The following is a 21,590-nucleotide window of genomic DNA, read 5'->3' as shown; positions in this document are numbered from 1 at the left end:
CCGCTCCTTATGAGGATGACGAAGGGACGTCTGATGATGGGGAGATTCTGGATCCTTACGATCAGGAACCTCTCCATACTAAGGACGCTGATGCGAAGTCCAAAGTATATATTCCTGGACTTATTCGGGCGGTCTGCACAGCCTTGGTGATTGAGGACGAAGTTCCCCCAGCGGCTAAATCTAAGTATGCCTTTTTCAAAGATGTGAAGGGCGATGCCACAGTCTTTCCTCTTTCGGGTCAGTTGGTGGACCATTTAGAGGAGGCGTGGAAACAACCTGGCAAAAGATACCAGCCGCAGAGACGCCTGGCGGTGGCTTATCCGTTCGCGGATAATTATTTTGCTAAGTGGGAATCCCCTCCACAGGTGGATTCTCACGTGACCCGTCTTGTCCGTAGTGCCACATTGCCGATGCCACCCATGTCCTCCCTTAAGGATGCTACGGACCGCAAGGTAGAAATCTGCCTGAAGTCCGCTTATTCCCTTGCAGGGGGGGCAGCACGGCCGGCTATGGCCATTTGCTGGGTTGCCAGAGCGATGGAGCGCTGGGCGGATTCATTAGAGGCTTCTTTTGAATCCGACTGTCCGGCCGAACAGGCGGAGTTGATTGGCAATCTCCGTGATTCGGCCACCTACATCAACGAGGCGGCTCTAGACATTAGTACTCTGGTGTCTAGAATTTCTTCAGCAGCGGTAGCTGCTCGTCGCACCTTGTGGCTGCGATCCTGGAAGGCGGACGCAGATTCCAAGAAAGGTCTGGAAGCGTTGCCGTTTACCGGAGAAGTTCTCTTCGGTCCGGATCTGGATAAGGTTGTGGCCACGCTGGCGGCAGCCAAATCTGCTTGTCTCCCGTCGGCCGCTGCTCCTTCTGGTTCTGGACCATCGTCCTTTCGGTCATCTAGGGCCCAGGGCAGGCCCAAACCACAGTCGTTTCCTCGACAGGCTGGCCCTAAGAAATCGGTCAAGCCCCGGAAGTAGGCATGGAGTACCAGACGTCCGGCCCCCAAGCCAGATGACAAGCCTGCGGCCTGACGGTCAGGGCCTCCCTTTGGGGGATCCCAGGGTGGGAGGCCGCCTGCTACAGTTCGCCCAGTGTTGGTCGACCACTACGACAGACACTTGGGTTCTGGAGGTGGTTTCCCACGGATACGCCCTCTCCTTCCGGCACAGACCCCCGGCTCGATTCTTCACCACGGGTCTACCATCAGACCGGAACAAGGCTACGGAGCTGCGGAAGGTATTGCACACTATGCTCCAGGCTGTAGTTATAGTGCCTGTTCCATTCTCCCAGAGGGGCCAGGGTTTCTATTCAAATCTATTTTTGGTACAGAAACCCAATGGGTCATATCGTCCGATTCTCAACCTCAAAGCACTCAACAAGTCTTTGCGGGTCCCGAAGTTGCGGATGGAGACCCTACGGTCCATCATTCTAGCGCTGGAACCTGGGGACTACATGGTGTCATTGGACATACAGGATGCTTACCTGCATGTCCCTATTCTTTTGCGCCATCAACAGTTCCTCAGGTTTGCAATCCGCAGCGACCACTTCCAGTTTCGGGCGTTACCTTTGGCCTGGCAACAGCACCACGTGTTTTCACCAAGGTGATGGCGGTCATGGCGGCTTCTCTGCGGCTGCAGGGAGTCCGCATGTTGCCGTATTTGGACGACCTGTTATTGGTGGCAGGATCTCCAGAGCTCCTGTTACGCCGCTTGGACCTGACCATTGCACTGCTGCAACGGCACGGCTGGCTAATCAACTGGCAGAAGTCCACTCTAATCCCGTCTCGGAGGATTCTGCATCTTGGAGCCTTGTTGGACTCTGGACAGCAAAGGATCTTCGTGACGGAGGACAAGATCTCTGCTTTACAGTCAAGGGTGCGCAGTTGTCTGCACAGTCGCCGGGTGTCCTTACACTAGGCGATGAGGTTACTGGGCTCCATGGTGTCTGTTCGACATGGTGGAATACCCCCAGTTTCACTCCAGACCTCTGCAGCACCTGATCCTGTCCAAGTGGAACGGGCTGCCTCAGTCTCTGAAGTCCCGGACGATTGTGCTCACCCCGGAGGTTCGCCTGTCCCTTGCGTGGTGGTTACAGACGACCCACCTCAACAAGGGACGTCCGTTCTGGGTTCCAAATTGGGTCCTGTTGACAACGGACGCCAGTCTTCGGGGCTGGGGAGCAGTTTCGGGTCCACACTTGTTTCAGGGCAGGTGGACGCCGACAGAAGCGGAGCTTCCAATAAATATCTTGGAACTCCGTGCGGTCTTCAATGCTCTCCAGCAGGCACAGCGGTTTCTCCAGGGTCGCCCGGTGCAGGTCCAGTCAGACAACGCTACCACCGTGGCCTACATAAACAGGCAAGGAGGAACTCGCAGTCGGGCGGCTCTCGTAGAGGTCTCTCGGATCCTGGTTTGGGCGGAGCGCAATCTTCCGGCCATATCAGCGGTCTTCATCCCGGGAGTGCTAAATTGGGAGGCGGACTTTCTAAGTCGCCAGGACGTTCATCCGGGGGAATGGTCCCTGCACCCGGACGTTTTTCAACTACTGGTGGACAGGTGGGGTCTTCCAGAAATCGACCTCATGGCGTCCCGGCACAACAACAAGTTGCCGGTGTACGGGTCTCGCACAAGAGACGAAGGGGCGTCTCTGGTGGATGCTCTGTCCGTCCGGTGGACGTTCTGGTTCGCATACCTGTTCCCTCCGGTCTCCCTTCTTCCACGGGTAATCCGGAAATTCAAACAGGAAGGAGGGACGCTCCTGTTGATAGCTCCCGCGTGGCCCAGACGGCACTGGTTCTCAGACCTTCAGGGTCTGTCCGTGGACAGTCCTCTGCGGTTGCCGCTACGACCAGACCTTCTGTCTCAGGGTCCTTGCCTTCACCCGGACCTGACTCGGCTGTCTTTGACGGCGTGGCTGTTGAGACGGCCATACTGAGGTCCCGGGGGTTTTCCAGCTCTGTGGTGCGTACCATGTTACGAGCTCGGAAACAGTCTTCCGCGAGGATATACCATCGCGTGTGGCATACGTTCTTCCAGTGGTGTCGACCGAGAGGTTATGCACCGCGGGAGTTTCGTCTGTCTCGGATTCTCGCCTTCCTGCAAGCGGGACTAGATCATGGGCTTCGCCTTGCTTCTTTGAAGGTACAGGTTTCGGCCCTATCTGTCTGGTTTCACCGTAGGATTGCTACAATCCCGGATGTGCGCACCTTTATGCAGGGTGTTCTCCGCATTCAGCCGCCCTTTGTTCCACCTGTGGCGCCTTGGGATTTGGCTGTGGTCCTGAGGGCTCTCCAAGGACCGCCGTTTGAACCACTGGGCTCAGTGGATCTTAAATGGCTAACAGCTAAGACTGTTTTCCTTCTGGCCATTGCTTCGGCCAGACGTGTTTCTGAGTTAGGGGCTCTTTCTTGTAGACCCCCTTTCTTGGTTTTTCATGGGAACAGGGCAGTGCTCCGCACCCGGCCCGAGTTTCTTCCAAAAGTTGTTTCCCAGTTTCATGTTAACGAGGAAATAGTTGTTCCGGCCTTTAACTCACCGGGTCTTTCCATGGGTGAGGCCTCTTTGGATGTTGTGCGGGCCTTAAGGACTTATGTGGAAGCTTATCTTCATGAAGGCCTACCGGTCCCTCCTTCTCTGAAGGCTCATTCCACTAGGTCTGTGGGTCCTTCGTGGGCAGCTCAACGTGGTGCCTCGGCAGTTCAGATCTGCAAGGCTGCTACGTGGTCCTCTGTCCATACCTTCGTGAGGTATTACAGGTTTGACACCTTCGCCTCTCAGGATGCTTCCTTCGGGCGGCGGATTCTCCTTTCTGCACAGGAGCGTCCCCACCCTTAAAGGATACTGCTTTGGGACATCCCCAAGGTATCCTGTGGATACCCTATGGACCCTGAAGTAGAAAATATGAGATATGGTAAGAACTTACCCTTGTTATCTCTATTTCTACGAAGTCCATAGGGTTCCACAGGACTCCCGCCCTGTCGCACCTGTGCTGCAGATGGGCTTTGCTCTGGTCACCGGTTTTCCGTCTCCCTCTGGTGAGAATGTGATTCTTGTATGTGTCCAGATCTTTGTTCTCTCTCTTCCTTCTCCTCCTCCGGCCTATGGCTTGATAACTAACTGAGGTGCCTTGGCTCGGGGGCAGGGTATAGGATGGGGACCCTAGTGCATCCTGGGAGGCTGAAAAGCTTAACTCTATGGTGCCCAGCGACTGACGTCACACCTATACCCCAAGGTATCCTGTGGAACCCTATGGACTTCGTAGAAATAGAGATAACAAGGGTAAGTTCTTACCATATCTCATATTATTTAGTGTACACAGCTTTAACAGCGATTTACCTAGATCTTGCAATTGTTACGCAGTCTATAGATCTTATGAATAATTCTAATTAGTTGACAAAAATTCATGTTGATTGACCGCAATGACACACCATGTTTCCTTGGGGTACACTAAGCGGCGCTTTCCGAAGCTGCTACGTCATTGTCTGTTTTAGCTGCTGGATTGAGTCAATATTGTATACAAGGTACGCAGAATACAGCATGGCTCCCGTCCCCCTGTCATTCCATCACTGCCGACAACAGCAAGTATATATGCACTTGCCGATGCCGGCACCACCGCCGGGTCCTACTGTGAACGTCATCGTGCTGGGTACACAACGTTTAGTGTGTACCAAGTTTAACATCTAATTGCTGTGAAAGTTTAATGGCTCCTGCATTATATTTTTAATATCAAATTAAAAAGCTTATGCAATTCTAAAACCAATTCTATCCTTGCTGGGGTTTGTCTTTTTAGGTCTGAAGGAGAACAGATGAACAATATCATGGACAAGCTTTTTGTCTTGTTTGGAGTGGAAATCCTGAAGAAGATCCCAGGCCGTGTTTCCACAGAGGTGGATGCCAGGTGCGGTGTACCATGCATGTTACGTGTCTCTGGCATAGCTTAGTCAGGGTATTGGGGGACACTGGTGTACCACAGGTACAAGCTACAGTGCTTACAGTAGTTTAGGCCTTCAGACCCAGTTCGTATTTACCGGTGAAAGGTGTCATGGTGCCCTAAGCAAAATTTTAGCCCACCGCCCATTTCCTCTCAAAGACTTTCAAGTGACTTTTGAAAATAATTCTTACCTGCTCCTAGCTGGCGAGGCTGAGGCCCAGATACTGTACACAGATGTCTGATGCAAAACGCTGATCATACTCCGCTGCCGCTGCAAGATTTCTTGAGCTTAATCAGTTTAGCCGCGAAGGGAGCGAGCTGACATAACAGCATAGAAACGCTGGCAACGGTACTGCAATTCATCCCTTGTGGCCCAAGTTCACCCTGCAAACTATAGGGCTGAAAGCAAAATATAAAAGTACGACATACAGCTGCACTTGCGCAGCAAGGGGACTCTCGGCTAACTGGATTGAACCCTAAATGTTAAGACTAAGTGGGAGGCAGCAGTAGGGAGACTTGGCACATTGCTGGACTACACAGGCATATTGCACTGGAAGCCTTGTTTGGTACTTTCAGGTGCAGATTCAATGAAATATAGTTTTATTTATTTTTTTAAAGAAGGAAAATGCTTTATTTTACTATTAAATATCTGTATGTGATTTGTATGTACGTGATAAACATTAATACATCCCCTTCCTCAGTTTCCACAAATCATTAATACAACTCTCCCAAATTCTCCCCCCCCACCACCCCACACAACCAGGGCTGTAAGTAGGGGTGTGCGACCACTACCGCAGGGCTATGTGGGTGGCACCATCGTTGCCCTATGGCTCTTGCTTATGGCTAGCAGGGTGCAGTTGGCACTGCGACATTTGCTCTACAATGGGTTGTAATAAAAATATAACCGTTAAAGAGAACCATGTTAAATTGGTGAAACCTTATTTATGCATTAGACTAAAGCCGGGTACACACGTAAAGATTTTCTGTCCAACCATCCAACTAGTTGATTGGTTGGAATGAAAATCTGGCAATGTATGAAAGCAAATGACAATCAGCAATTTGCTCCCTAACGCCAGAATATGGACAAAAACTGTTTGAACAAATTGTTTAGATCAAACATTTAACAACTTGTCTGACGAACATTTTCATCTGTTTTCTGGCATTTAGGAGCAAATTGCTGATAAATCTGGTAACATATAGGAGTAAATGATTATCAGCAATTTGCTCCTAAATGCCAGAAAACAGATGAAAATGTTCGTCAGACAAGTTGTTAAATGTTTGATCTAAACAATTTGTTCAAACAGTTTTTGTCCATATTCTGGCGTTAGGGAGCAAATTGCTGATTGTCATTTGCTTTCATACCTTACCAGATTTTCATTCCAACCAATCAACTAGTTGGATGGTTGGACAGAAAATCTTTACGTGTGTACCCGGCTTAACTCTCCGCCCCCCCCCCTCATCCACATTTCTGCCACGTAAAGGGGCCTATCCATTAGCAGATCTTTCTCTACAATGAAAGACAAAAGATTTATCCCTTGAACACTCCTGGGGCTGCGGTGACAGATATCTGTCATGTACATGACAGATTTTTGCAAACGACGAACAATATTGCATGACATCATTCAGGGAGTGGATTTTTAGGTTTCTATTAATTTTCATTAAAAATATCGTTTGTCGTTTACTGCTTATAAACTGACAGATATTTCTAATCTGTCAGCGATAAGTGTTGGAGAGACGAAAGACACAATTTGTCAGCCGCGGGAGTGCGCATCTGTCATAGTTCAGGGCCTATCCATGACAGATAAATTGAACGATATATCGTTCATCATTCAAATTTATCTGCTAATGGGTAGGCCCCTTAAGAGGTTTGTCTGTCTAGACCATGACTACAGTGCATGTGACACACTAACTTCCTTTCTTCCATAGACTCTCATTTGATAAAGATGGGATGATTGAACGGGCCAAACGCATAATAGCACTGTACAAGGAGGCTGGTATTGACAAGGAGAGGATCCTGATAAAGCTGTCTTCAACCTGGGAGGGAATACAAGCTGGAAAGTAAGATACTGCACTGTGTGGTTGTATCTAACACTGTTGGAGACTTTGCCTTTCTCTGGCATGTGCTAGTTACTTTTTGTGGGTTCCTATATAACAGATTGAATCAGCAGGCTTTCCGAGAGGGCATAAAGGTAGATGGTAGTATAGGATGCACTCCAAAATCATGTCTAGGTGCTAAAGGTAAATGTGGGATCTTGTTAAAATGTCTCTAATACTCCCGTTAATGATATATCTGAAATAACACAACTGTAATGAAAGGATTGATTTGAGCATGTTGCCAAATTGGTCATTGGTCCTGGTGCTCAGTTAGGCCTGTATGTCCACCTTAAGTAACAAGCAGACATGTTGGGCTAGTGCTGCAGATGACACAACTTTTCACCATAATACACTGGTATGTTATTACCTGGCATTTGCCTGGAGTACAATGTTCAAACCTGTGACTTTTTTTTTTTAATGTATTTCTTTGCAGGTATTAATCACAGGGATTACCTAAGTGTTTGTTTATATATTTATATCCGTATGTTGCTGGAGATTCAGTTGGGCGCAGTCTGTTCCTACATGTAAATTGGTCAGTTATTTGATCAAACCCACGATCAACCTGCAAGCAGCCCCAAGGCAGCCGGTAGCACTGACTTCTGTTTGTACCCTCATCAGTGTGAGAGAAGATATTAGTGTAGTAAAAATAATATAATAATGCACTTTTCTCCCATAGGACTCTGTTTCTTTACCTGCTGCTCACAGGTTGATCGTGGGTCTCTGATCGAATATCTGAATAGCTCTAGACACTAGACACTTGAACACTGTGCTAATGTGTAGTGATCAGATTGCTGTTATTGAGGAATGCTGGTCCCTTTATTACACTATTCTACTCTGTATACCTTTTTCAGAATGTTTGTGATCATGTGATAGGACTGATTTTTTTCCTCATTCAACTGAATGTGTTGGCACAGAGGGGTTTGATCATCGAATGCCAGAGCTTTTCCGGCTATAATGAACCAAAGTGCCTTTCTGGTACTATCCTAACTGCTGTTGGTTGCCATAACAATCTGCTACAATAAAGAATCTGTAAGCCTCGGAATTCCTTATATTGGTATTTAAGGTGGTGTTTAGGAATATAACATAAGCATACAGACACTCATGTCCCTTGTTATACTTTAGCCGTTATAGAATAAAGGCAGGGCTTATGCAAGGTTTTTTGGCACCCTAGGCAAAACTTCAGCCTACTGCCCCCCCACCAATACCAATTACCCACATCACATAAGACTGGCTACACCAATATCACACACTGATCACTTTATACAGGTCACTGGTGGCTTATTTATAATACGGCTTGTACAGTGTATATAACTAATAACTGCTCCCATTATACATAATAATGTGGGAAATTCATTCCCCCAGAACACAATAGAAAGTTATGTAAAGAAATGGCTGCAATTTCCTTTAAACATTTTATTAAATGCAAATTATATACAATGCAAACCTAACAATATTATAGCATCCCATAACTTTAAATATTATTTAGTAAAAAACCACCATTAGCACGTCCAATCTCTGAATCTCTAAGGGTCATCAAAGCAAGTAGGTGAGCATGTGACCTGTTACCCTTGCAGTACCTACGTATGGATTTTGGGAGCTACCTAATTTGCAGAAGAGCTGTCATTAATGTTATGAAATAAATCTCATACCCCTAAATGTTATACAAGTCCCATATATGTGATCATCAACAGAAAATAAGAATGGACACTCAGAGAATGCTTTGCATATGCCGTCTGTGCATACAGGAGCCCTTGTACTAGGTAATGTGGATAAACACTTCCGACTGGAAACGGCAGAGTCTACTGTATGATGCCAAAGTCATATGTGGTGTTGGTGTCAAGAGCATGCGAGTGTTTGCCCACATGTGCAGCCATAGGTGACACTAAACCGATAAACCTGAGTTGGTGATTATCACTCACAGATGATTAGGCAACAAATTCACAAATGTAAATCTAATCTGTGTGATCACTTTAATACAACACCAAGCACACCATGAGCACACCTCAGCATTTATGCTCCCCTTATGTTACCCCGACACTATACTGTGCCAGTTTGAGACTGACTCTTGGGAAAGTCTGTGCTAGTTACTGCACGCTCCACCTATGCATTGTGTAAATGACATCCGCCATAAATATATTATGGCTGTATTTACTAACTAGTCTATAACAGCTAACTAGTCACAGGCTAGGTACCAGCCTGCTCTGACTAGAGCAACTTGAGACTTGTAAATACACAGCCATAGGTTATCATTTTCTGCTCGGGCACAGATCTGCAGTCAGCGGTGCATTACATAGAAGATCCCTTTGCTTTAATACCGGTACAGCTGCCCTTTAAGTACCTTTTTTCTTAACATTTCAGAACTCACCTCTGACCGCCCAGGAGGATGCAGAGACCTGGCATTGCCAGTGAAGTCAATGTGAGGGGAGATGTGACAGCAGATCCACTGTTGCCGCTAACGCAGTATAAAGGAAGAATGTCTGAGACATCCTTCATTGTTTAGTTTAATGGACTGAGCTGCCCTCCTGGGACTGGTGCCCTTAGGCAGCTGCCTAATGGTGGCGCTGGCTCTGCATAAAGGTACGGTAGAGTTTATGAAGTGGCTTCCTAGGAACAAGAAAACAATACATCATACTTTTCACCCCTCAAAAAAGCCCCAAATCTTGTTCGAATGTGAGATCAGCAGAATTTATTCTCCTATTGCTGGGTGAGAATTGAGGCTTTCAATGTATTACATCTGTCTGTATGGTTAGAGCTTCTGTGAGATGCAGTTGGGACTGATGAGTGTAGCTCAGACTAATCCTGACCTTGTGATGCTTAAAAGTCCAGAAATGTGACAGTCCGTCACATGACCACTTCCAATTGTTTTCACTGCCTCCTTTCTCGCACTGTACCTGATTGGTTCCATTGTCTAACCCCGCAGAGTGCTGGAAGAGCAGTATGGCATACACTGCAACATGACCCTGCTATTCTCCTTTGCACAAGCTGTGGCCTGCGCAGAGGCTGGTGTTACACTCATATCCCCGTTTGTGGGGAGGATATTAGATTGGCATGTGGAACACTCAGGCAAGAAGAGTTATGAGCAATCAGAGGACCCAGGTATAATATGAACAAGAGAAACTGGTCTAGTTTGATGAAGCAATGGAAAAGTCCAGCATAAATGTGTAAATATGTGAATAGCATTTGGCACAATGGGTAACGGCAGTGTTGGGAGCCTTGTATATAAAATATACTGAATGGCTAGTCTCTAGGGTTCACTGGTTGTCTTAATATAGATAGAGGGGCCCACATCTGAATACTCGCCAGATTGATTACCCAATTATGAGACTTAATGCTTTAAGTAAATAATGGAAAAATAAATCTTTTATATGGAGCGGAGAGAAATAAAAGCACATTTCTCTTGTGGGAGTTACTGTAAAATTGTGGGATCGATCACATTCCTGTGCAGGATTACTCTTTACCTGTCAGGGACTGATGCACAGAGTACTGCACCAGTTTGTGTAATGTATTCTGTGTGACACTGAATGCACATAGTGATTGCATGTATATGCAGCTATGCAGACTTGTGCTATTCTGCCATGTACACCATCTTGCATTGGATATTTTGGGATGGGGAAGGTGTTTTGATGTGTTTATGCAAATGCAGCTCATGCTGACTGCAGGAAACATGTACAGATGCCTGTTACAAGGTGTATATATTGCACCTATTATAGGTTGGGGGCAAATATGCACTGGCATGCCATAAACCAGTCTCGTATCCTGTCATATGTATTGCAAACGCTCTACATATGGGCAGAAATGTGCTCTTTGTGCACAGTTGTAATTTTATGCCAGATTGCATCAGCCCCAAAGTGCGCAGCACTTCCCATACTTTGTTTCTAAAGTAACTGGTACCGAGCGGATAGCTGAGCAAGCGATGACATCACAGGTACAGAGCTGTATCCTCAGCTGTTGTGGGGGTTCCTGCTCCTCCATATCACGTTCCCTGTAGGGAGACCTAGTTGCTATTGGAACAGAGGGTAGGTTGAAGCTTACATGAGGGTGGATACAATAAAACTAGTTAAACATATTGCTGGTGCTGCGAAGCCCAAGGTGTAACACAAATCTGTAGTGACCAGCAAGAATGTAATGCCTATAGATGGAACATTGCCAGCTTACCGCTTTTATTACTGTTGCTAATTGTAAAGCCAATAATATGCTGATGACTTATAAATACAGCTTAATAAATTAGGTCTTTATATCCTTGGCAGTAAAAATGTTTAATACCTGATGTAGTAAGCTATGAAAACAGGTTGAAAATAAGCTTCAGTAAAGTTTATAGACCCTTTCCAATGCAGTGACCCACCACCTTTTAGCTTGTATTGCATCATTAATTAGACTGATGTGAGCACTTTGCCAGCTCAACGTAACCATTTATCCTGCCTTGCTCACCCCTCGTGCTGACTGCATATGGTGGCTGACTATAAATAGCAGCTTGAGATTGGTGGAGCAGCACAACACGCTATTCCTGGCCCGGCCCACACAACCTTTAGACTCCCACCATCAAATATTAGATTACCTTAGAGGAGCTCCAGATGTATTACACAATTGTAAAATGTCATTTCTTTTTTCCCCCCCCCCCCACAGGTGTGATAAGTGTTAACAAAATTTACAATTATTACAAGAAGTTTGGCTACAAAACCATTGTGATGGGAGCATCTTTCCGTAACACAGGCGAGATAAAGGCTCTGACTGGCTGTGACTATCTCACAATTTCCCCCAAACTTCTCGGAGAGCTCAGCAAAGATTATTCTAAGCTTACCCCCGTACTCACCGCTAAAGAAGGTAACCGGCTTCAGTCTCTGCAGATATATTGTGTCTACTGTGAACTTGTCTCCTGAGCATGCAGCCATAACACTGAGTACAGAACAGTGTTGCTTGTGACTTTCCCATGGGAATTCCTGACTTGGTTATGTAAAAATGTTCTTGTGTAGCTGCGTTACTGAATGTGTTGGGTATAAAGCACTTCTAGTGAGAGCTGGTACTTAAAGTTTATTTGGCTGTCTGGAAAGGCTGGTTTCTGCTTATCCACTTCAGTGAGCTGGATTCAGGAAGATATTTGTAATCGGAAAATATTACAAAATCACAAAGATAAATCTATCGTTACCTCTGGTTTCATCCATGGTTAACTTGTTCCAGATGTACAACAGACTTTTGGAATTTTGAAAGCCGTATCCTCAAATAATTTTAATAAAAAATTAGCAATAGATTATTTACTCCTAAACTTGAGGATAGAGCTTTCAAAATTGTAGTTTACCACAAATGTGTAATGGGAGGTCATGTCTCTCTATACTGTAGTGTTGCTACAGTCAGGTGCATAAATATTGGGACATTGACAGAATTTTCATATTTTGGCCTCTATTCACCACAATGGCTTTGAAATGAAACAAACAAGATGTGCTTTAACTGCAGATTTAACCACTTAACTGACTAATTCTTTTTCCAAAAACCGCTCCAAAATTGTCGGTTTCTTTTATGATTGAATTAGGTCAAGAACATAATTTTAAACTTATCCATCACTATTTTATTTGAATTTTTTTTTTTTTTTTTTAAACCCAGTATACCATAAAAATAGCACTTTTTATGTTATACTGTAGTGATGGCCATTGACAGCTGTACCATTGATGGTTCAACCATCGTTAGAAGCCATCAATTGTTTAGCGATTGGGCAACATCTGTGTAGACCACAATTGTTGATGTTTCCTAAACATCGATTGATGGCTACCATTGATGGTGCAACATTGATGGCCGCCAGCAATGGCAAACCACTTGTTTTCAGTCAGACCATCAATGTTTGCAAACCATCGTTGGTTGGCATCCCTAAACAGAGGCTCTGCGATATCTATCGAACATATATGTGTGTGTGTATGTGTGTGTGTGTGTGTATGTATGTATGTATGTATATGTATGTATATATATATTGGGGGTTTTTTTACGGCCAGGCCCCTTATAAATGTGGGCATTATGGGGGAGGAGGAGCAGCTGAGGCTGAAGGGAGTGGCCAGGATACTTAGAACAGCGGCCGCTGCTCTCTATACACGGCCAGTGATCACTGCCGGAGCCGCAGCGGGAGAGTGTCCTGCTGGCGGCCCGGACCCATAGCACAGCGGCAGCTACCAGAGCCGCCGCTGCTGCTTCTGCTCAGCCAGTGATCACTGCTGTGCCGGAGCCACAGCGGGAGGGTGTCCCGCTGGCGGCCCGGCTACTCGGCGGCTACCAGAGCTGCGCTGCTGCTTCTACAGTGATCACACTGATCACTGTGTTCCCGGAGCCGCAGCGGGAGGGTGTTCCGCTGGCGGCTCCAATACATAGCAGCAGCGGCTACCATAGCCGCCGCTGCTGCTTCTCACTGAAGGGGGTGGGGCTGGCTGGGCTGCCTGATCACTGCTGGCCACAGTGATCGGGATATACTGGAGCCTACAGCCACGCCGGGAGGGGGGTGCCGCCAGATGCCCGATCACTGTGGCCAGCAGTGATCGGGACACAAAGGAGGGGGTGCTGCGGGTGTAGAGGGATCAGAAGGTCCCTCTAATATAGGCGGCAGTGGGAAGATCAACTTCCCGTAGCCGCCTAGTGGCCATTCCTGACCGGTCGTATCAGATACGACCATGTCAGGGAAAGCCCAGCCTGGTGTGGTCGTTTCTGATATGACCATGCCAGGCAAGTGGTTAATTTGAGGGTAATTACATTCAAATCAGGTGAACGGTGTAGGAATTAGAACTGTTTCTATATGTGCCTCTCACTTTTTTAGGGGCCAAAAGTAATGGGACAAACTAAACAATCCTAAATCTAACTTTCACTTTTTAATACTTTGTTGCAAATCCTTTGCAGGCAATTACAGCCTGAAGTCTGGAACGCATAGACATCACCAGATGCTGGGTTTCATCCCTGGTGATGCTCTGCCAGGCCTCTACTGCAAATCTCTTAGGTTCCTGCTTGTTCTTGGGGCATTTTCCCTTCAGTTTTGTCTTCATCAAGTGAAAAATGCTTGCTCAATCGGGTACAGGTCAGCGGATTGACTTGGCCATTGCATAACATTCCACTTTTTAGCCTTAAACTCTTTGGTTGCTTTTGCAGTACGCTTCGGGTCATTGTCCATCTGCACTGTGAAGCGCCGTCCAATGAGTTCTGAAGCATTTGACTGAATATGAGCATATAATATTGCCCGAAACACTTCAGAATTCATTCTGCTGCTTTTGTCAGCAGTCGCATAATCAATAAATACAAGGGAACCAGTTCCATTGGCAGCCATACATGCCCACGCCATGACACTACCACCACCATGTTTCACTGATGAGGTGGTATGTTTTGGATCATGAGCAGTTCCTTTCCTTCTCCATACTCTTCTATTCCCATCACTCTGGTACAAGTTGATCTTTGTCTCATCTGTCCATAGGATGTTGTTCCAGAACTGTAATGGCTTTATTAGATGTTGTTTGGCAAACTCTAATCTGGTCTTCCTGTTTTTGTGGCTCACCAATGGTTTACATCTTGTGATGAACCCTCTATATTCACTCTTGTGACGTCTTCTCTTGATTGTTGACTTTGACACATATACACCTACCTCCTGGAGAGTGTTCTTGATTTGGCCAACTGTTGTGAAGGAGTTTTTCTTCACCAGGGAAATAATTCTTTTGTCATCCACCACAGTTGTTTTTCGTGGTCTTTCTGGTCTTTTGGTGTTGCTGAGCTCTCCGGTGCATTCTTTCTTTTTAAGAATGTTCCAAACAGTTGATTTGGCCACACCTAATGTTTTTGCTATCTCTCTGATGGGTTTGTTTTGATTTTTCAGCCTAATGATGGCTTGCTTCACTGATAGTGACAGTTCTTTGGATCTCATATTGAGAGTCGACAGCAACTGATACTAAATGCAAATGTCACTCCAGACCTTTTACCTGCTTAATTGATAATGAAATAACGAGGGAATAGCCCACACCTGTCCATGAAATAGCTTTTGAGTTGATAGTCCCATTACTTTTGGCCCCTTAAAGTGGGAGGCACATATTGAAACCGTTGTAATTCCTACACCGTTCGCCTGATTTGGATGTAATTACCCTCAAATTAAATCTGAAAGTCTGCAGTTAAAGCACATCTTGTTTGTTTCATTTCAAAGCCATTGTGGTGGTGAATAGATGCCAAAATATGACAATTCTGTCAATGTCCCAATATTTATGCACCAGACTGTATATTCATCACCAGAAAACTTAGATCACATCAGCTTTTAACTGTTTCTCACATCTAGCATCCATACTTCGGCGCTCTTTGCGCCCTGCAGTGTCATAGCTTGGTGTATTAAGTCACTTCATGACTTACTGTGACACCAAAACACTTCTGTGGCACTACCGCTGATAGGTTCAACATGGTTGCATCAGCCAATCATGCGGGATGCTATAGTTCAGCATGTCTGTCATGGATTGAGAGCTGCAGTATTTTCTGAGGAATGGATTCCACTTGAAAGGGGACCTAGCACTGGCAAGGACTAAATGAGTATGTACAGTATGGTAGTGAATATATATAATAAAGGATTCAATAATTTGGGGTGTTCTGTATTTTTGTAAAGTATTTTCTTTATGCTAGTAGTTCAGGCTTTGCTTTTTAATTACTGTCCGGACATCTGAGATGCCAGGGGAAGGCTGGATGGGATCTGTATTCCCACTGAAATGGATAATGACTCCTTATTGTACACTATCAACCCCACAGGGGGTTGTTGCACGATTTAACATCTCGGATGCACATACAACATGCAAACACTCATGTGATATGCTTCTAAGATGCAAGCAGGCGTCTGGTGCACTACAAAGAAAGCTTAATGTGCCTCTTGTACACAATTGACAGTTCCATGTTATACATGTGTACCGATCAGTCATGTTGAGCAAGATGTTGGCGACAATGTCTGTTGTGATTTGCGTCAGCCATCTGTTTCATTGCATAGAAATGAAAGGTGGGAGGAGGTACGGTGCCATATACTGAGTTAAGCAGTAGGACTATCAATGGTTAACATGAGTTCCCCTTTTATCAAGAACAAAGTGTCTGTTGCCAAGGTGCATTGTGACTTGTACTGTATTTGCATCTTGTTTTGTATGTTTGAATGCATGTGGCTTGGTCAAGATACCTTTCACCTTCCTCCCCAAAAACAGGCATAAGCTACCTGTATACAGTAGTTGACATAAGAATATTCATGTTTTTAGTAGCCATTCAAGCAGTATACCAATGTGTATTGAAGCTGTACTTTCAGTAAAGAATGTACACTACAGAATACAGTAGTGTGCATAGAAAACATTGTCTTTTATTAAAATTTTGAATTTCTCTGCACTTTAAATATTTAACTTAAAATATATATACTGTAGATGAAGAAAGTGATTTTAAAATGACATTGCTCAATGCCCTGTGGCCTTAATGGGAATAAAACCCCAGGTGACAACTTAAGCATTCACCTTAACCACTATCCCAAGGAAACCACCGATAAGAGGCTTCACACTTGTTTGAGTTGCCTGTAGTAGCAGTTTCAGGTGGGAATAAAATACTACTGTACACTAAGTGTCAGAATGTCCTTTACTTGAAAGCTTAAAGCGAGTCTTGGTACCACTGCCAGCTGTTATACAGTATGTGTACCAATTAGCGTCATATTGAGCAACCTGCTAGCGACTATAACTAGTGATTAGCGGCAAAGCCATCTCTACAGTATACTGTCAGTAGCAGATGGGAACACCTTTTGTATTTTGTGCAATATTAAAGATTGGTTGTATGAACGCCTAAAATAAAAACCCTATTGCAATTGTTTACACTGTAGACAGTAGTAATGTAATTGGCCCACCTGTCACAGATCTCCATCCACTGCTACAGTATTGGAAACTACAGTACTGAATAAATCAGTAGAGCATTTGCCATCTAGTGGTTAAGCTGTGTATTACATGGTGTGAATTCTCAAGTCTTAGCACACAGCATGCACATTTACCTGCTGCAACGAGATAGTCCGAATGCTGTGCTTGGAGCAGAGATGTAAGAGGACACAGCTGTACACATTGTACTAATGCTGTTAAAAGCTACATGCAAGGGGTCACTATAGGGCCACCATTCACAAGTAGCAGTTTGAGCACTGGTCAGACATAATGCAAAACCAAAAAGCATGTACTATCCTGCAACATCGCCATCTTGTGGTAAGAGCTAATACTTTAGGAAAGTAGTCATTACATCATACAAGATATACCGAGTAGGTTAATTATGAAAGAAAAACTAGTCCCTTTCTAGTCACAATATGTATGTAGCATTCTCCCTTAGGGCTTGGAATCTTGGTTAATGCAGATCGCCAATGTATCTAAAACTTTGCTTGTGACTAAATGCGAATTTCAATCTGTCCATAAAGCTCAGGCCAGCAAACTAGAGAAGGTCTGCCTGAATGAGCAAGATTTCCGCTGGCTACACAATGAAGATCAAATGGCAGTGGAGAAGCTTTCTGATGGGATAAGGAAGTTTGCCGCTGATGCCATCAAGCTGGAAAAGATGTTAAAGGTTTGTGTGACCATGTCATGGTCATTGGTCTGTTATGTATAAACTGGTATTTGATATGTACTGTCTTTAGTGTGTGACCTTAGGACATTATGACATCAGAAAGCTTTTTAATTCATGTGGCTTTTGTCAGTTCGTATAAGATGTTTTTTTTTTTTCGGCCTCTTTCTAATTTTAAGAGACTTTAAACTATTGATGACTATCCATTGGAAGCATGGAAGGTGAATTTGCTGTGGTGCACCCAGGTAGTATTTTGATGAGCAGTCTGATATTCCTATAAGCAGGTCTTCTCTAAAAGTACTTAGGGCATTTAATTGCTGGGACTGAGTGCTACATTGTTCCTAACTTACACTCTAGATCAGTCTGCTGGTTGTATTTCCCTTTAATGAGAAGCTGCCATCATCCTCCATTTACTTTTTATGTTTATATATTCTAATTGATGCATGCAAAAAGCTTTTAAGAAAAATAACTTGAAATAGAGGTGTAGATGTGTAGTATATTTAAATATCTCAAAACATGCATTGTAATTTCTGTAAGAGAATTTCCATGATTTTCCGGAGGGTGGTAATACATTTACCAAGAGCAAAGGTAAGCCCCATGAGGCATTGTGGAGGAGGCTGTCTTCTGTAGGTTCTTTTGTGGCAAAATCAGTATTGTTTCTAAGGTTAAAAAAAACATGTATATGTAGCATAATCAAGGTTTTGTTGCAATAAGGCAAACGTTCGATTTGGCTGTAATATGCATTTAAGCTGTCAAGTTGCTGCTAAGGGAGTAGGCTCAGCTGTAAATGCTATTCTATTGATCACTTGTATGACCTACTAATGTGTGCTTGTGTCTACAGGAGCAGCTCGGAAAGTAACTCAACGGTTCCTTAAATAAGAATCAGCTTCAATCATTCCTGGCCTGTAGTAGGAACGCTCCTGCATTCTGACTCCTCCATTACCCAACATTGCCATTTTACACACTGGTTTTTACATTTTTTGTATGTTCTTCTAAAGCACTGATTAAACTTGGCACCTACCATAAAACAATTGTGAAACTTATTGCAAGACTATCTCAGCAACAGATGTACTGAAGTCTCCGTTACAGAATATTCCAAATGTTTTTTTCAAAATGAAACCATTACTGCATATAGTAAGCAGACATACAATGACAGTCTGGGCACTGGGACACTGATCTTACTGAGGTCAATGGCCGTTGTGTAAGGTGATGTAACCAAACCCTCATGTATTTTCTGCCACATATCCCTTGCTTAGTGGATTTTAACATGTTCCATTTGATTCACCACTGTGGCAGACCAGATCCATTCTAAGTGTAACACGTGGCCTATCTGGAGAAGAGTAGGTGGGAGGGGGGAATCTGATGGAAAGAAATGTATCCACAATCAGGTTCTCCTATCTCAATCTGCACATAAGATTAAGCAGTAAGTTGTGTTTTGTATACATTATCGCTAACTTATAAATAGTTGAGTAAATCATATTTAAATTTATTGAGCACAAGAACAAGAGTCCAGCACTAGAAGACCAACCCTATCCAACTATCAGCATATATAGGAAGAGTATTTTGTGACCAGTCTTAAAAGTGCCTATCCATCGTGCAAACATGCTGGTCAACCGGACTATAACGTCAGGTTCAGCATGTTTGCAGATTATTGTGCCTACACGAAACGACTGCTCATTTGGCGTAGGCCAGTGGTTCCTAAACGTTTTTGAATCAAGGCGTCCTAGAGTATCAGCATTGTTCTCACGTCGCCCCCAAGTTTAAGTTTGTGAAATTCAGAAAAAAATGTAGTAAAACAGTAGTGCAGTAAATTGTGCTGACCTGTCTTCCTTGGGCTCAGTTATGTGATGGGGACAGGTTTGCGCTTCTTTGTCCATTTACATAAAATTGACCATAAATAATTTTTTGGTGCTGGACCACCAACCTGAGGCACCCTTGCAAGTGACCCGAGGCACCCCAGGGTGCCACGGCACACAGTTTGGGAACCACTGGTGTAGGCACATCAGACTGACAAACGAGTGCACAATTACAATGTCGTAATCGTGCAGGTTTTTGCCTGTCTTCTAGTGGATAGGCACCTTTACAATATTTCAGGTAACGTCACCTGCCGACAAGGCTTCTCCAAGATTCAACATATAACAGATATTTAATGGATGATACGAGGTATGTCTATAAAATAATGACACTGATTCCACCTAGTAAACACAGCAGTCAGAACCGGTTCTAACTGCATACATAGTAACCTTGAACTTGTCTGAACCTGCATGACAAGCCGCAACACTCTGATGTTCAGTTGATTGTGAGTTGCCATTTAATTTGGATGTGTTTTCTGTAGAGTGACGAAAAAATGCAAAGTTGAACGTGTCAATTTGCAGTTTTTAGTAACATTTTTTTCGCCATCAAGGGTGTAATTTTGCAAGAATGGCTTGCAGAAGGCACAACAGTTACCCAGCATTATTATAAGGAAGTTTTCAAAAAGCTGAGTCAAAAAGAAACGGACGCAACTGTGGAAAAATGGTTTCATTCTTCACCAGGACAATGCGCCTGCTCACAAAACACTTTAGGTGAAGCAGTTTTTGACCAAAAATCACATTACTACACTTTAACATCCTCCATATTTGCCTGATTTAGCACCTTGCGACTTAACTTTTCCCCAAAAGTTAAATCTGTGCTTAAAGGGACACATTTTGAATCCGTTGATGCTGGAAAGAAAACTGCATATATGTTGAAACAACTAAAGCTGGGTACACACGTAAAGATTTTCTGTCCAACCATTCAACTAGTTGATTGGTTGGAATGAAAATCTGGCAAGGTATGAAAGCAAATGACAATCGGCAATTTGCTCCCAACCACTGGAAAATGGACAAAAACTGAACAAATTGTTTAGATCAGTGGTTCTCAAACTCAGTCCTCAGGACCCCACACAGGTCATGTTTTTCCAGGTGACAGGTGTAGTCATTACTCACTGACACATTTTCAAAGATCCACAGGTGGAGCTAATTATTTTACTTGCGATTCTGTGAGGAGACCTGGAAAACATGCACTGTTTGGGGTCCTGAGGACCGAGTTTGAGAACCTGTGGTTTAGATCAAACATTTAACTTGTCTGATGACCATTTTCACCTGTTTTCTGGCATTTAGGAGCAAATTGCTGATCATTTACTCCCATACGTTACCAGATTTTCATTCCAACTAGTCAACTAGTTGAATGGTGGACAGGAAATCTTTGTGTACCCAGCTTTACAGAAATTGATTTGCTCCATGCCTTTGACCAGTGGAAAACAAGTCTACAGCGATGTATTAGTGGAAATGCTGGAGTATATTGAAGGGGACAAACATTAAATTTGTAATACCAATAAATAAAGATGACTTATTTAATCCGTCTCGTTCTTTAATAGACCTATCTCACATATAAATTAGATAATACTAAATTCAGCTTTGAACACTTGTAGGTACCGGTATGGAGGAGAGGATGTAAGTTTGATTAGTGCTGCATGTGAAAGCAATATGAAGATTTTTTTTTTTCCAATCAAATTTTTATTAAATGGTCAAAAAAATAGGGGTACAGAAAAAGGGGGCAAAAAAAATATCAATAAACATAAGTAACAGGACAGCCATAGATATTAGTTATCACATTACAGAAACATGACAAATACAGTCTAGGCATCAATCTCTCAAGGGAAGTTTGTTTAGTTTACAAGGAGAGGACGGGGATAGTGGGGTGTCTTGCTGTCAGTAACCTACCTATGCCATGGATACCACTTCACAATAGGAGAGGATGGAGCCATAGAATAAGTGTCCCTAGTCTCCGTTTTGGAATGGAATTTAGTTTTTGTAATAACTTTAGTAAATGAGGGAGGGGAAGGAGACTTCCAGTGTTGGGCTATAGTAGCTTTAGCGGATATTAACTAACTAGAAGATTTGGGAATAGTGAGAGGATACCAATGTAGAAGGGCTAGGGAGGGATCTAGAGATAATGTAAGGCCAAGGACTTCCTTTATTAGGGAAAATACATCTAACCAGAAA

General features: G+C 44.1%; 1 protein-coding gene across 1 annotated transcript in view; it reads left to right on the top strand.

Moving 5' to 3' along the window:
- The window catches only part of TALDO1 (transaldolase 1), a 33,466-nt gene extending 12,524 nt beyond the window's left edge, over window positions 1-20,942 (top strand). The window contains exons 3-8 of the mRNA XM_088470999.1: window positions 4,789-4,896; window positions 6,856-6,987; window positions 9,944-10,119; window positions 11,647-11,844; window positions 17,423-17,568; window positions 18,407-20,942. Of these exons, the coding sequence (XP_088327125.1) occupies window positions 4,789-4,896; window positions 6,856-6,987; window positions 9,944-10,119; window positions 11,647-11,844; window positions 17,423-17,568; window positions 18,407-18,424 (778 nt within the window). The 3' untranslated portion in view covers window positions 18,425-20,942. The remainder of the gene's footprint in view (window positions 1-4,788; window positions 4,897-6,855; window positions 6,988-9,943; window positions 10,120-11,646; window positions 11,845-17,422; window positions 17,569-18,406) is intronic.
- The last annotated feature ends 648 nt before the right edge of the window (window positions 20,943-21,590 follow it).

This window comes from Taudactylus pleione, unplaced genomic scaffold (genome assembly GCF_031769625.1).
Source record: "Taudactylus pleione unplaced genomic scaffold, aTauple2 ptg000109l, whole genome shotgun sequence".
Classification (NCBI taxonomy): Eukaryota; Metazoa; Chordata; class Amphibia; order Anura; family Myobatrachidae; genus Taudactylus; species Taudactylus pleione.
This window is presented reverse-complemented; position numbering and strand designations above follow the sequence as displayed.